Source organism: Phascolarctos cinereus, unplaced genomic scaffold (assembly GCF_003287225.1).
Source record: "Phascolarctos cinereus isolate Bilbo 61053 unplaced genomic scaffold, phaCin_HiC Scaffold_726;HRSCAF=1367, whole genome shotgun sequence".
NCBI lineage: Eukaryota > Metazoa > Chordata > Mammalia > Diprotodontia > Phascolarctidae > Phascolarctos > Phascolarctos cinereus.
Genome location: NW_027556098.1, coordinates 123,194,162 through 123,208,266, shown reverse-complemented (window position 1 = coordinate 123,208,266; position 14,105 = coordinate 123,194,162). Strand labels below are relative to the sequence as shown.

Genomic DNA, 14,105 nt, shown 5'->3' with positions numbered 1-14,105 from the left:
CACTTCTTCATTTTTCAAATGAGGAAAGAGAGGAGTGGAAGGTTAAATAATTTGCCTGTGGTCATATACAGATGGCAAGTAGTATAGCAAGGATTCCTGATCCTCTCGCTCCAAAGCTCCTAATTTTTTCACTGCTACATAGATTAGTTTGTATCTCTTTTTATGTGTCTGTTATTTATTTTTATTGTGTTGTATGTTTTTTAGAAAGCTAGTCAATAAATATTTATTAAGCATGACTATGTGCACTGGGGATACAAAGAAAGGCAAAAGCAAACAAAAACAACAATCCCTGTCCTCAAGGAGCTCATGGTGGAAGCAACATACAAACAACTATGTATAAACAAGAAATTTTCAGGATAAATTGGAAATAATCAAAAGAGGGAAAGCTCCAGCATTAAGAGGAATTAGGAAAAGCTTACTGAAGAAGGTAGGATTTTAGCTAGGACTTGAAAGAAGCCAGAGGTGAAGATGAGGAGGGTCAGTCTTCCAGCCATGGGGGACAGCTAAGGAAAATGCCTGGAGTAGAGAGATGGTGGAACAGCAGGGCTGGTGTCACTGGATCTCAGAATACATAGGGGTGGGCTTTAGGGTCTAATAAGACTAGAAAGGTGGGAAGTGGAGCTTAGGTTAGGAAGGACTTTGAATAAAAAATAATTTTTTGTATTTGACCTTAAAGGTGATAGAGAGCCACTGGAGTTTATTGAGTACGTGGGTGACATGGTTAGATCTGTGCTTTTTGAAGATCCATTTGACAACTAAATAGAGGAAGGACTGGCATAGGGAAAGATTTTAAGCACAGGGACTCTGATTTCCATTTGTGAAACATCTCCCCAAAGCCTCTTATACCCTGCTCTTTACACAGTGGTCAATGGATAATAAATGAACAGAAATGCAACATCTATACTTCTGTCCCCCCCCCCACCTACCTCCACCATGCATGCCACCATCATGTTTCCCATCTTCTCCCCATGGTCATGCTACAAGACAGCAACAGAGTCCAGTCAGTGAAAGGACCTCACTGGGGTCAGGACACTTGAATTCTGGTGCTAGTTCTGTCATTAAAAATATGGCCAGAGGTCCATTCCATTATCTCTTTGCCTCATTTTCCTTAGGTGTAAAAAGGGAGGAATAATATTTACCTTGAATGGCATAGTAGGCAAAGGTTAAGTCCTCCTGCCTCTGACACCTACTGACTGCATGGCCTTGGCTAAGTTACTTATACTCTCAGTGCCACAAGAAACTCTCTAAGACTGTAAGTTGCAGAAAATACGCTTATCCCCATTGGTAAAGGAAGTTTCCCTATTTAGGAATTTCTACTACAAATTAAATCATAGGCCCATTACCTACCAACCTTAAATTATAAAGGATGAATTAAGTATGGATATATTTTATTGGGCAGCTAGGTGGTACAGTGGAGAGAGCGCCGAATCTGGAGTCAGGAAGTTCTGAGTTCAAATTTGGCCTTAAGCACTTATTAGCCGTGTGACCCTGGGAAGGTCACTTGTCCCTGTTTGCTTCAGTTTCCTCTTCTGTCAAAGGAGCTGGAGAAAGAAATGGCAAACCACGCTAGTATCTTTGCCAAGTAAACCCCAAGTGGGGTCATGAAGAGTTGGATCTAACTGAACAACAACAAAAATATTACATCAGTGTCAGTTAAAATTTTTTCTTCAAATTAAAAAATATATAAGGGCCAATAAAATAATGGAATCCTTTGTCTCAGAATATATTCTCTAAATGTGAAGTACAGTTATTGGGTTATTACTTATAGGTGCATCCTCATCCTTCTGTTCATATTTTTTTTCCAATGCAAATTTTAAAGACATTCTTTCTCAACCTGGGTTTATGCCACTTATCTTCAACTGGTCCATATTTTTAATTGTCTCTTCATTGTAAAAAGATGAGAGAAATTGTCATCTAATTGGATGAAAAATGAACCAGAGAGCTTGACTTTTCAATGCTTCCATATATGATAAAAATTAATTTCCTACTTCGACCTCAAACTTACCCATCTGAAGGCAAAGTCTCTCATTAGCTCTCATGGCATTGTCTACTCTTATTTTTGTAATTATCATATTCTACTATTCATTATATTCATTTGTATGGTTTACTCCCTCCTCCCATTCAGATGTAGAGTCCTTGATGGTGGACACATTTTCCTTTCTTCTCTGTTGTAGCACTTCTCATAGTAGCCACTTAATACTTAATGTTTGAATGAATGACTGGTTCTAATTCAGCATTTTCCTTGCTTGCTATAACAGCAGACAACACATGGTCGAAATGACCCAGGGAACTGCCTTGTGCAAATTTGGGAGGGGGGATTTTAATTTTTTTTTTAAATTTTAACAGCTTTGTAAAGGTCCATTTTTGCAAACATATTTAATCATATTTGCCATGTCTCTGCATCCAGCTGCTTTACCCTGGGATAACAGCTCTTGAATCTTTGGAGAATTGCTTTCTATTTTCTTTCTTTTTTCAAATTAAAATCAGTTTCTCATATGGTTCCTGAGGCCAACAAACGTGAGACTGTCAAACAGAAAAGCACTCCTTTATATTGCTTTGGACATAAGATGAGATAGACTGAGGACATACAAGAGTGACCCTGAAGTTGCAAGGAACTTCTCCTTGGCAAAAGGCACAGGTTTATTAGAAGAATTCCCCAGAGAGGCCTGTCAAACTGGAATTGATGGGGCAGGACATTCTCAGGTAAAGCCCTGACCTCTAAGACCTCATGGTTCCTCTTTCCTGAGATGAAAGCATATCATGACCTCAGCAGATTGGAATCTATAACCTTCCTATGTCAGGCCATTCAGTGTTGTGTGAAATGAGGGCACATACGTCCATGAGATTCTGGATTTTGAGTCAATCCATAAGCAATGAAGTAGCCAGAATATATTTATTGAACACTATTTTAGGCACCAAGAGGTATATTAAAGAAAGATGTGATGTCATCATGCCCTTGTGGTTTTTATACTTTATTTGGAGAGATTAGACATGTATATATGAAGAAAAACAAACTTTTTATTGTTACATGTTGATTTTACTGATATATAACAAACTTGCCAAACTGCTAGCATCAATTAAAAAAAGATTAATAAGCCAGAAAAAAATCAATTTAATGGAAGATCACCTTCTTGTATTTCACTTTGGAAAAGGATCTGGAATGGCTGAGACTTAGTAATGTCAATGAATACTTGGATATATGTATGTATGTATGTATGTATGGATGGATGGATGGATGGATGGATGGATGTGTGTCTGACCAATATGCAATCTGAATTTTCCCTGCAGTTAACAGTTTTTAAACTGAGATTACCATTTTACACTTGGATTGGAGTTACTTTCTGATTCTATCCTAGATAGAAATGATTCAGATTTTTTAGGTCCCTATTTAAATACTTTTGGAAACATGAAACTCATTTTAATTTGTTAAAGGAAAGAGCATCATGAAATACTAGAATTGGAAGAGGCTTAGATATCATCTAATCTAACTCCATCATTGCACAGATAAAAAAAATAAGGTCCTGAGAAGTTATGACTTGCCCCAGGAAATACAGCTAGCTACTGAGAAGTAGAAAAATAAAGTTCTTATGATATTTCATTCAGTGGATCTTTTTTCCCACATGGAATGAAGTATCTTGACTTACTGTGGGGTTCTCTCCATTTTATCTTGACTAGATAAGTCATAGAGGTCCATTTAGTCCTACCTCTCTTTGAATATGGGACATCAGTTGACAATGAGACGCCTTGGCATCTACTAATCTCTGAGCCACTGTTCAAGAATATTTGGAGATTGGTCCTATGATTATGGGAGGAATACTAGATTAAAAGCCATGGACTGATTTCCAGAAAGCAAATGTTTAAAAACGCATTTATTCTCTGCATATAATAAGCATAGGTATTTTAGGAAAACAAAATAAACCATTTTAATACATAGTCAAATAATTTTCTAGACTGTAAGAATGAATGTGAGTGGCCAAAAAAAAAAAGAGGAAAAAGATAAGTATTAATTCTTATGTGTTGAGTGGATAATGGGTATATAGGGATCCCAGAAAGCTGGGTTAGACCTAAAGCCACTGCTGCCTCTCAATGAAAATGAATCTAAGAGAAAGTCAAGAGCTAAAAGGAAGATATGTAACTGAAGAACTAACCCTTTTTCATTTTACTCTGAAATGTGATCCCAAATTTATCCTTCTCCTCAAAAGACGGGCCCCATAGAACTGAACTGATGACCTACTTTTCAATTTTATCAAGCCCTAGATATATCAATTAATGTTGGTATACTCCAGGGTTTGGCATTAAGACTGAAATTGCACTTATAGATTACTTGCCTTCATGCTTTGGAAAGAAAAAGTGAGAGATATCCCACTTCTTTCCTAATTTGTTTAGCTTATTCCTTTTGTGTTCTTTCTTTTCTTTCCTTATAGTACTTTGTCCTCTGTTTTTCTCTGCTTCCATCTTGCTCTTGGGTCTCCCACTGTTATAAATTGGGCCTTACTTTTACATAGGGAGAAAAAAGTCAAAATGTCTCCCTGTCCCAGAGCCTAAAGTGAACATGGTTCTGTTTTTATTTTTGCTTTTTTTTTTTCTGGCTTTAAACAATGGTGCCCTGGGTCACGCTCCTTGCAGATGTTCTGTTAGGTAATCTCCAGTTCACGTTCATGTTTTGTAGAAAAGCATAATAAAATCCCAACCAAAAGTAATTGATTAGGGAAGGGGTCATAAAACAGTTTCCAAGAATGCTTTATCTTCACAAATTGCCTTCTATTCATGAAAGAGGCAAAATGGGTAGGTTCTTAGATGTGCTTTTATGTACTGCCTTCATTATGTACCAGAGCAGAAATGAATATCATTTACTCAAGTCGAGGTTACTAAGCAATGTACAGAAAGACTTGTTTCACACACGTGGGACACATCTGAGAACAACTTCTTACTATGTGTGTGTGTGTGTGTGTGTGTGTGTGTGTGTGTGTGTGTGTAGGTGGCTGAAAAGACAATGAAGGCAGCCCACAAAATTGCTAGTGGTAGATTATGCTTTGATTTGTATCTATAGTGGTTGTTGTTGGGTAGGGGGGGTTATTTGTTTTTGTTTTGTTATTTGTGACTCTTGGGGTGGACTTATGATCATCCTGACTTGTTTGCTCCCAAAGATCTCTCCATTCCTCATAACTGTGAGGCAGACCAGCTTGTATGCTGCTCATGTTTTCCAGCAGGCCACAGTTGAAAGTGAAAGGATGTCCTTAGAATTTCTCTTCCCCGACCTTCAGCTATCCACAGAGTAGCTACTTGGGGATTCTACTGTCGTCCATTTTCTGCACATGGCTAGCCCAGTTGACTTGCATAGCAATGAGGATTGGTTCAGTATCAGTGGACTGCCTGGCTCAGTTCAGGACTTCATTATTCCTAATTCTGTTCAGGTGTGCCAACCGTGATTCAACTTAATTCAATTCAACAAAAAAAAATTAATAAATGCCTACCATGTGCAAGGCACTATGCTAAGTTATTAGAAAAAATTGAACCAAGCCCTGTCCTCAAGGAGCTTACCGTCTATCAGGGGATAACCTGCATACAAGTAAATACAAGTGATGCAAAATAATTTTAAGAGGGTGAGTGTTAATTGGAGTTGGAGGTGAGTGTCAGCAAAGGAGGTGATGTCTAACCTGTGTTTGAAGAGAGCAAGGGACTCTACAGTGTGGGGAGAAAAGAGAATCCGTTGAAAACAAGGAGACACATTGAAATTAATGGAGGTGGGAGAAGGAATGTTTTTGTACAAGAATCATCATCTATCAAACCATAGGTTGTCAGACACCATGGCTACTCCATAGAGTTTCAGATGCTGAGAAGGGACTCTTTCAACCCTTCGGAGGACTGGTCAGTCTCCTTGATTCATTTTTCTCTCTTTTCATCCATCAGTGCCTCATCAGACAGTACACTGCCTGTGGAGTAAAATGTAAGCACAACTTTGGTTTGACTTTGGTGTTGCTGTTGTTGTTGTTATTGTTGCTGTTGTTTGTTTGGCCTAATTCTGATCCTGTAGTAAAGTTGGCTACCGCAGGCTGATTCACAACCATGGCCTTTTCCAGGTTTATTAGTATCACACCATATCACTGATCTGACTCGACAAAGTAGACCATGATTGACTTCAAGGTGGGGATGTGCTGATAAGCTTTCAACAACCAGCACTCCAAGGAAAAAATAAACGTACCCACTTTAACTTTACTTTGAAATTAACTCAAGTTAAATCAGCATTATTAACACTTTCTTAAGGCTAGACAATCCAAAAAACAATCAACCAAGTTCTGATTTGTGGTATTTGCCAATTTCAAGGGTAGGAATGCTAATATTAGAAATTTAACAATCAGGGGGCAGCTAGGTGGTGCAGTGGATAAAGCACCTGCCCTGAAGTCAGGAGGACCTGAGTTCAAAGCCAGCCTCAGACACATAACACTCACTAGCTGTGTGACTCTGGGCAAGTCACTTAACCCCAATTGCCTCACCAAAAAAAAAAAAAAATTAACTATCAGCTCTTGTGTGCTGGTTGGAACTGTTTCCAGCACACACACACACACACACACACACACACACACACACACACACACACACACACACACCCTGCTTCAGGGACACAGTCATCCACATAGAGCCATCCTTAGCCATTTGCAGGGTTTCTGATTAGGCTTACTGAATTGCTATCATTCTCCATATGATATCCTGGCAGGAAGTCTTTTGTGATATAGAAGAAGGAATGCTAGACTTAGAATTAGAAGACCTTGACTAGCTGCTCTGCAGTTTAAGTAGTAAGTCAATTAATGAGCATTTTAAAAATTTGTTTTGGTTTGGTTTTTGGAGGCAATTGGGGTTAAGTGACTTGGCCAGGGTCACACAGATAGTAAATGACTGAGTCTGGATTTGAACTCAAGTCCTCCTGACTCCAGGGCCGGTGCTGTATCCATGGTGCCACTTAGCTGCCCCATGGAGCATGTCTTAGGCACCAGCTGTGGGCAAGCCACTGAGTTAGCTGCTGGAAATTCAATTATATAAATGAAGCAATTATTATCTATTGGGAAGACAATGCACATATTTCTAAGTATGTAAACAATAGATATGATGTAATTAGGGATGGAGCGTAGTAGTAGCTTGGGGCATCAGGGAAGGAGAGATACACAGATAGCACTTTAACTGAGTCATGAGGGAAATTGGAGATTCCAAGAGGCAGAGGGGAGGAGCCATGAAACCCCTTTGAGTTTTGGTTTCTGCATTGATGAAGGCGGCATTAGTCAGTAATATTTGCATTACCTTTCTCAGATGATTGTCATAAAAATCAAACGAGATTGTGTGTATTTTATGGATGTATAGCATTATATTAAACAACAGTAATAATAATAGTAATCATTATAGGTAAATTTATAGCATTTTAAAGTTTGCAAACAACTCTCTTATCTCATTTGGTTCTCACAAAAACCCTCTGAGAAAGGCACTTTTATTACCCATGTTTCTTTCTTTTCTTCTTCTTTTTTTTTCTTTTTGAGACTGTCTCCTTATAATAGAAGTTGATACATCACTTTAGAAAGGGAGAAAGGGAGGCAGTGATACAGATAAGGGAATAGTGCTTGACATTTTTTTTTTTGAGACTAGGTCATTTTATTTCACCTGACCTGGAAGTGCAGAGGCTACTTCTGGCCTAATTCGACTGATGATCAGCACAGAAGCTTTTTTTTGTTTTGTTTTTGTTTTTGTTTTTGTTTAACCTCCTCTGTTTCTGACTTGGACCAAGCAGTTTCTTCCTCCTTCAGTAGTCTTGTGGCCCCCGGCTTCAGGGAGCTCATTAAATTTGGACCATTCTTATTTTTTAGCCGTATTTCAGCTCAGCACTCCAGAGCTCAAGTGATACAACAGCTTCAAGCCTTCCCCAGTAACATAAATTACAGGTGTATGCCTTTGCACTTGGCTTATCCCCATTTTACAGAAGAGGAAACAGGTTCACGGTTCTTAAGTGACTTGCTCATGGTCACACAGCTGTTAAGTGGCTGAGCTCTCTATGCACTGTGATACCTATCTGCAAGAATGGCTGTGCAGCATAGATCATGATTTATGCCACCAATGACAATCTATTTCAATACTACCAATCTGCTATCCTGGAGTTGCTCTGGGGGATGGGTGAACTTCTCAGGGTAGCTTACTAAGCTGCCAGAGAACAAGTCTGCAAATAGGGTTGAGTATAAAGTCAGTGGACACAACTTAGAAGTCTTGATGGAATTCCCTGTGTTTCCTGGGGGAACATTTGGAAAATGGATTCTTTAATCCCTCAATCAAAGCTGCATTATCTTAAAGAAGGCTGTGTGTGTTTAAACATTCTGATTTTCTCTGTTACTTTCCTGGTGGACCTGAATTCAAATCCTGATTCAGATACTGTATGTGTCTGTGTGATTAGCTATGTGTCCCTGGGCAAGTTATTTTAACCTCCCTCAGCTTCAGTTTCCCCATCTGTAAAATGAGGATAATAGGGCCTACCTCCTAGGATTCTTATTAGGATCAAAAGAGATAATATTTGTAAAATTTTGCAAAACTTAAAACACTATGCAAATTCTAGCATTTATATAGCTCTATCCTAGTTCTCCTTCTCCTCTTCATCATTATTCTTATTCTTAATCTCATAACAAGCCCTCCTAGAGCATGTCCATTTTCCACATGATTATTAGTGCTTTCCCCAGTCACCTCTATCTTTGCCAGGGTGGACACTAGGCTTATTCTTACCCTGAGGAAGGAGTCCAAGGCCCATTCTCCATAAATTCTGTGATGATCATGACAGGACGGCTCTTGGTCACCACCCCTTCCAGCCGGATTATATTTGGATGGTCAAACTGTCCCATGATGCTGGCCTCACTCAGGAAGTCCCGGCGCTGCTTCTCTGAGTACCCTGCCTTCAGCGTCTTGATGGCCACATAGATCTCCCTCTTTCCTGGCAATTTCAGACGTCCTTTGTATACTTCTCCAAACTCTCCTGCAATGACAAGAATTCACTTACCATCTCTTCTGTTTCAGTCTTTTGGAGGACAAGGGATGATCAATTGCCAAGAATGATAACATTCTAAGTAGAATTTAGATTAAGGTGACAAAGATCGAATACTCATTAAAAGAACAATATCATAACTTTCATCAGTTCCTATTAAACACACACAAGAAAAACCAAAATAAATTCCCTACCTCTGCTATTATATAAAGTTCCTGTAACCAAAATGCAATTTCAAAATATTAATTTTATTTCATCACGTTTGCTTCTTGATTTGCATTCCAATTGAATAACAGAAACGCAAAAATCACTTTCCTTTTGATTGGTACCATGGTTCATTCTTAGCAGAGACTGAACTAGGACTGTCTAGGATTATTGCTATTATTTTCAGGTACTGTAGTCCACTGAATAAATGATACCGAGCAATATTCAAGCATTAGATTGAAAGGGATTCAACACAATTGCAGTGAAGTCAGCCACAGGAAAAACCAACATTTTATTTCTACTTAAAGATGATGCTGTGCTCTGTTTGAATGTGTTTTCAAACATTGTGTTTTGTTGGACTACTTTGTAACTGCAGAGAGTAGTTTTGTACCTGATCTTCTGTGTGATAGTAGTTAAATGACAATTCAATATAAAATTAATAACAGCTCTAGCTTCAAAAGTCAAAGTGCTGCTTTTCAGAGGGATAGTTTGGTGGAGAAAAACCTTACTCTGACCAGAAAAAGACAATAACAGGGTACTATACAGGCAAACATAGGGATATGTTCTATCACTTTTTTTTTTGTTCTCTCCTTAACTCTTAGCAATTATATAACTTATCATAATCTGGGAAGAAGCGACCTCTTCTTTATTAAGTTGGAAGTTATCAGGTCTTTCACTAGGAGGAAAATCATAGTTTGGAAGGGAATGGACTGCAAGAAGCCTTGAGAGGGTTGTGACTCCTCAAAAGATTCAGTGAGTTAATGATACTCAAGCTTGGATAAAACCGTAATTCAATTAAGCAGTGATTGAAAATATTGGTTAGAAAAGTACCAAATGGCACTGTGAATCCCAAGCACACTTGTTGTCTGTATCACTGTCTTGGGCAATGAGTCATAGCTTCTTAGAACTGGAGAAATTAACAACAACACAACAGAAAACAAAAACAAAACAAAACAATAACAAAAACTGTAGAAACCACTTAGACTGCCTAGGGCAGTTATTTTCCTCTGCAATAATTTTTGACAAGTAGCTATCCAGTGTATACTTAAATAATTCCAGTGATAGAGGACTCACTCTACTCTATTTTTAGATAGCTCTAATCATTAAAAAAAAAGTCCTTTTTATATTAAATTAAAACACTGCTCACTCCCAGGTAAATCTCCCATAACAATTCTTGTTTGGTCCCTTTGAATTATACTTAAAAAAGGCTGGATCCTCTTTTCTACATGATGGCTCTTCAAACACTTGAAGATAGCTATCATTTCAGCCCCAAGATATTTCTTATCTAGGCTAAACAACTCCACTTTCTTTGACCATTCTTTATATGACAAACAGAAGGATGTGCTATGTTCTTGAGATATAATTTTTTTTTTTAAATGAAACAGTCCCTTCTCTCAAAGAGCTTAGATTCTACAGGATACTGGCTAAGGTCTCATGAATATTAAAAAAAATTGCCACCCAGTTACCTCATTGGCTCATATTGAGGTTTTGGTTAAACAAAGCCCCAAAGGCTTTTTTTTTCCATATAAAATGCTTTTTTAAGCTTGTCTTTACATCTACATGGACACTCTCTTTTTTAAAAATCTAAGTTCAGAATTTTTATTCTTATCAATTTTAATTTGATTAGTTATTATCTATTATTAGGATCTGTTTAGATCTTTTAAAAATTTTCTATAATTTGAACTATTAGCTTTCCTCTTCCTCCTCCTTCTTCTTCATTGTCACTGTCATCATCAGGGTCTCTGTCAGAATCCCAGCTGCAAAGTTCTCAGCTCCAAAAGAATAAATCACAGAATTTTAATCAGAGACCATCTAGTATAGCTCAGAGCCAAAAAATGAATCCCTACACAACAGATCTGGTAAGTGGTCATCCACTCTTTGTTAAAAGAATATTAACCAAGGGGAACCCATTACCTTGGAGGTAGCCTAGTCCATATATGAATATTTTTAATTGTTAGGAAGTTTTCTTGACATCAGCATAAATTTGCCTCATTGCTCCTTCAGCCCATTGCCCCTGGTTCTAGTCTTTGAAAATCTAATCCCTCTTCCACATGAAAGCCCCTCAAATGCTTGAAAAGGGCTTCCATGTCCCTCCTGAGTCTTTTCTTCTTTGGGCTAAACTATCCCTGGCTCCTTCAATTGATCTCCATAGGGCATAGAAACATGCCTCCTCTTTTCCTCGATGTCCTGCTTGTCCTCTTGGGATGCTTTCCAGTAACTGTGGAATACAGAACTGAAAATGGATAACCCTGGGACTGAGAGGACCTCCATCTTGACCCCAAGACAGTTACCTATCCACCTAATAGGAATAATAACAATAATAGCTAACATTTATATAGAACCTACCATGTTCCAGGCATTTTGCTAAGCATTTTACAAATGTTATCTTATTTGATCCTTACAACAACCCTGTGAGATAGGAGCTATCATTACCCCCATTTTATAGATGAGGAAACTGAGGCAAACAGAGGTTAAGTGATTTGCCCAGGGTCACAGAGATAGTAAGTGTCTGAGGCCAGATATAAATTCAGGTCTTCCTAATGTCTAGGTTAACACTCTATTTACCATGTCACCTAGCTGCCCCCAATAACATGCTGACCTGGAGAAATCCTGGGCACAGTGGTACATACCTGTAATTCTTAATATGGGGTATACTGGAATCTAAGGGGAAGTGTCCTTTTATAATTTATATGCAAGGTATCCCAAAAGTTTTCAGCTTTAACAGCTTAAAAATACACTGTCTTTTGGGACACCCTGTATAATCATCATTTAATTTATATCTCCTTAGTTGGAATTTTCATGTATTGGGATTTCTTTATATGAAGCATACCTGTCCAATGTGGACTTTTTAGCCCAGTTGTCATCAATGGTGGTAATATTGCCATGGTCACTGAAACGTTCCTTTAATGTTAACTTCTTTAAATGGCCAATGAAGTTGTTATATGGGAGTAATTTGCAAATACATCATGATTGGAAAACAACTTACTGATCAGGGACAAATTCTGTTAAACTATTCATTTTTTACAACCTTTAATGACTTACTTCTTTCCAGTCCCAGAGCACAGGTGACCAAGAAAATGACTCAATGTATTGTCCTTACTATAATTAAACAGAACATCAATATCTCTGCCTCCAATAAATTTACAGTCTAGCTCATGGTTGGGACATTTGTCTCCTTTTATGACTTTATGTGTGCAAGATCAGCATTAAAGAGGTTGCGTTCCCCATTCCTCCTTAAGCAGTTTTCCTGCAATTAGGATACACCTCAACCAAGGGACAGGAAATGCCTTTCTTCTTCTGATCTGAATTAACCGGTACTTGCTTTCCAAGATCCTGATGCCAAGCTTGAAAACTCTAATAAAATAGACAGATAGCATCTAACATTAGCAAACTTCTATTTTAACATAATACCTAGAGAATGGAACTTTTTAAAAGAACTTCATTACAAATTGTTGCCTTTCTCACTAGATTTAGCTCAATCACATATTAATCTCAATCATAATAATCAATTATTCTCATTATCTAATTAATTAATCTAACATTAATCCAACCCTGTTTTTTATCTCCAGACTTGATTGATTAGAAAAAAAAATCTGTCTAACTTATTTTGAATTCTATCTTAAAGACAAGTAAGTCCCTACTGGTACACGCCTTTCAGATTTCCCAACAGCTTGGTGTCTAAAACTCTGATAGTGGCTCAATAGTGTGATTTATGGGTATTTCTGATTAAGAAATTATTCTTTCATTTGATGTCTTTCATATCCACCCAGCTGGTGGAGTCACTCCCTGTAGGTTTTAGCTCCTCCCAAAGCACTTTTTTAATTCATTAGAGTCATAGAATCTCAGAGTTGGAAGGGACTACAGAAATGATCTAGTTTAATTATTTTTTTAATTTTTTTAACTTTTCTTTTTTATTTTCAAATTTATTTTCTACTTCTTCTTCTTCTTGTTCTTATTATTTTAATCTATGACTTTGATTTATTGATGGTTAAGAAACAGGACAAAATTCACAACCTTTTCCAGTTTTTTCCAAGTACTCATGCCCTTGTGATTTTTATTTATTTTTTTCAGTCTTTTTTTAGTTTTTTTTTAAATTTAGACAAATGCTAAAACTTAAATACATAATAAGAAAAGAAAACTTAGACAAATGCTAAAACTTAAATGCATAATAAGAAAAGAAAAATAAACATTATAAATTTAAATATAAAGTAAGAAAAAAAAAAAAAATGTCATGTGCACAGCAGAACATAGGAGAAGTTTCAAATTATATAGTGATAACTTTTCATTTCAAGAAAGCCTATACATTAAATACTGTTCATTATGTTGAAAGTTGTCCATCTTTTATTTGCTTCTGTGTAGGTTTTCTTTTGTTCTCTGCTGTATACTTTTTACTTTATTCTTTCCCCCCCTTCCTTCCCCCTACCCACCTCCCCAAAGCTAAATTTGAGCATTGTATGTATATATGTGTGTGTGTGTGTGTGTGTGTGTGTAGATAGATATATGTATTGAGATATATATATATACTTATACATATATAACACGCATACCTACATATATAACATACATACCTCCGTACATACATGTGTGTGTGTCTGTGTATACAGACACACACATACATACTTTCCCTAACAGATTCTACTGCTGATCTTTGTTTTTATGTTTGTGCATATCTATTTATTTTTCCTTTTTCTCCTAACTCCTCTACTTTACTTCTACCTGCTACCTTACCCTCCTATTACTTAACCTACCCCCACTCCAGCAATCCCTCCCTTATCCACCCATTGCCCTAAACCTAAACCCCCTTCTATATTCCCCCTTTAACCTATTCCTATACCCTCCCTTTTAAAGATCCCTCCCTTATTCTCTCTCCCCTCTCATTTCTTTCTAAATCTAG

At 37.4% G+C, this 14,105-nt stretch overlaps 1 protein-coding gene across 1 annotated transcript in view; it reads right to left on the bottom strand.

The window, feature by feature from the left end:
* Positions 1 to 14,105, bottom strand: part of EPHB1 (EPH receptor B1) — a 709,181-nt gene that overhangs the window by 66,879 nt on the left and 628,197 nt on the right. Inside the window, 2 exon segments of the mRNA XM_020986094.2 lie at positions 8,752 to 8,771; positions 8,774 to 8,998. Coding sequence (XP_020841753.1) covers positions 8,752 to 8,771; positions 8,774 to 8,998 — 245 coding nt within the window.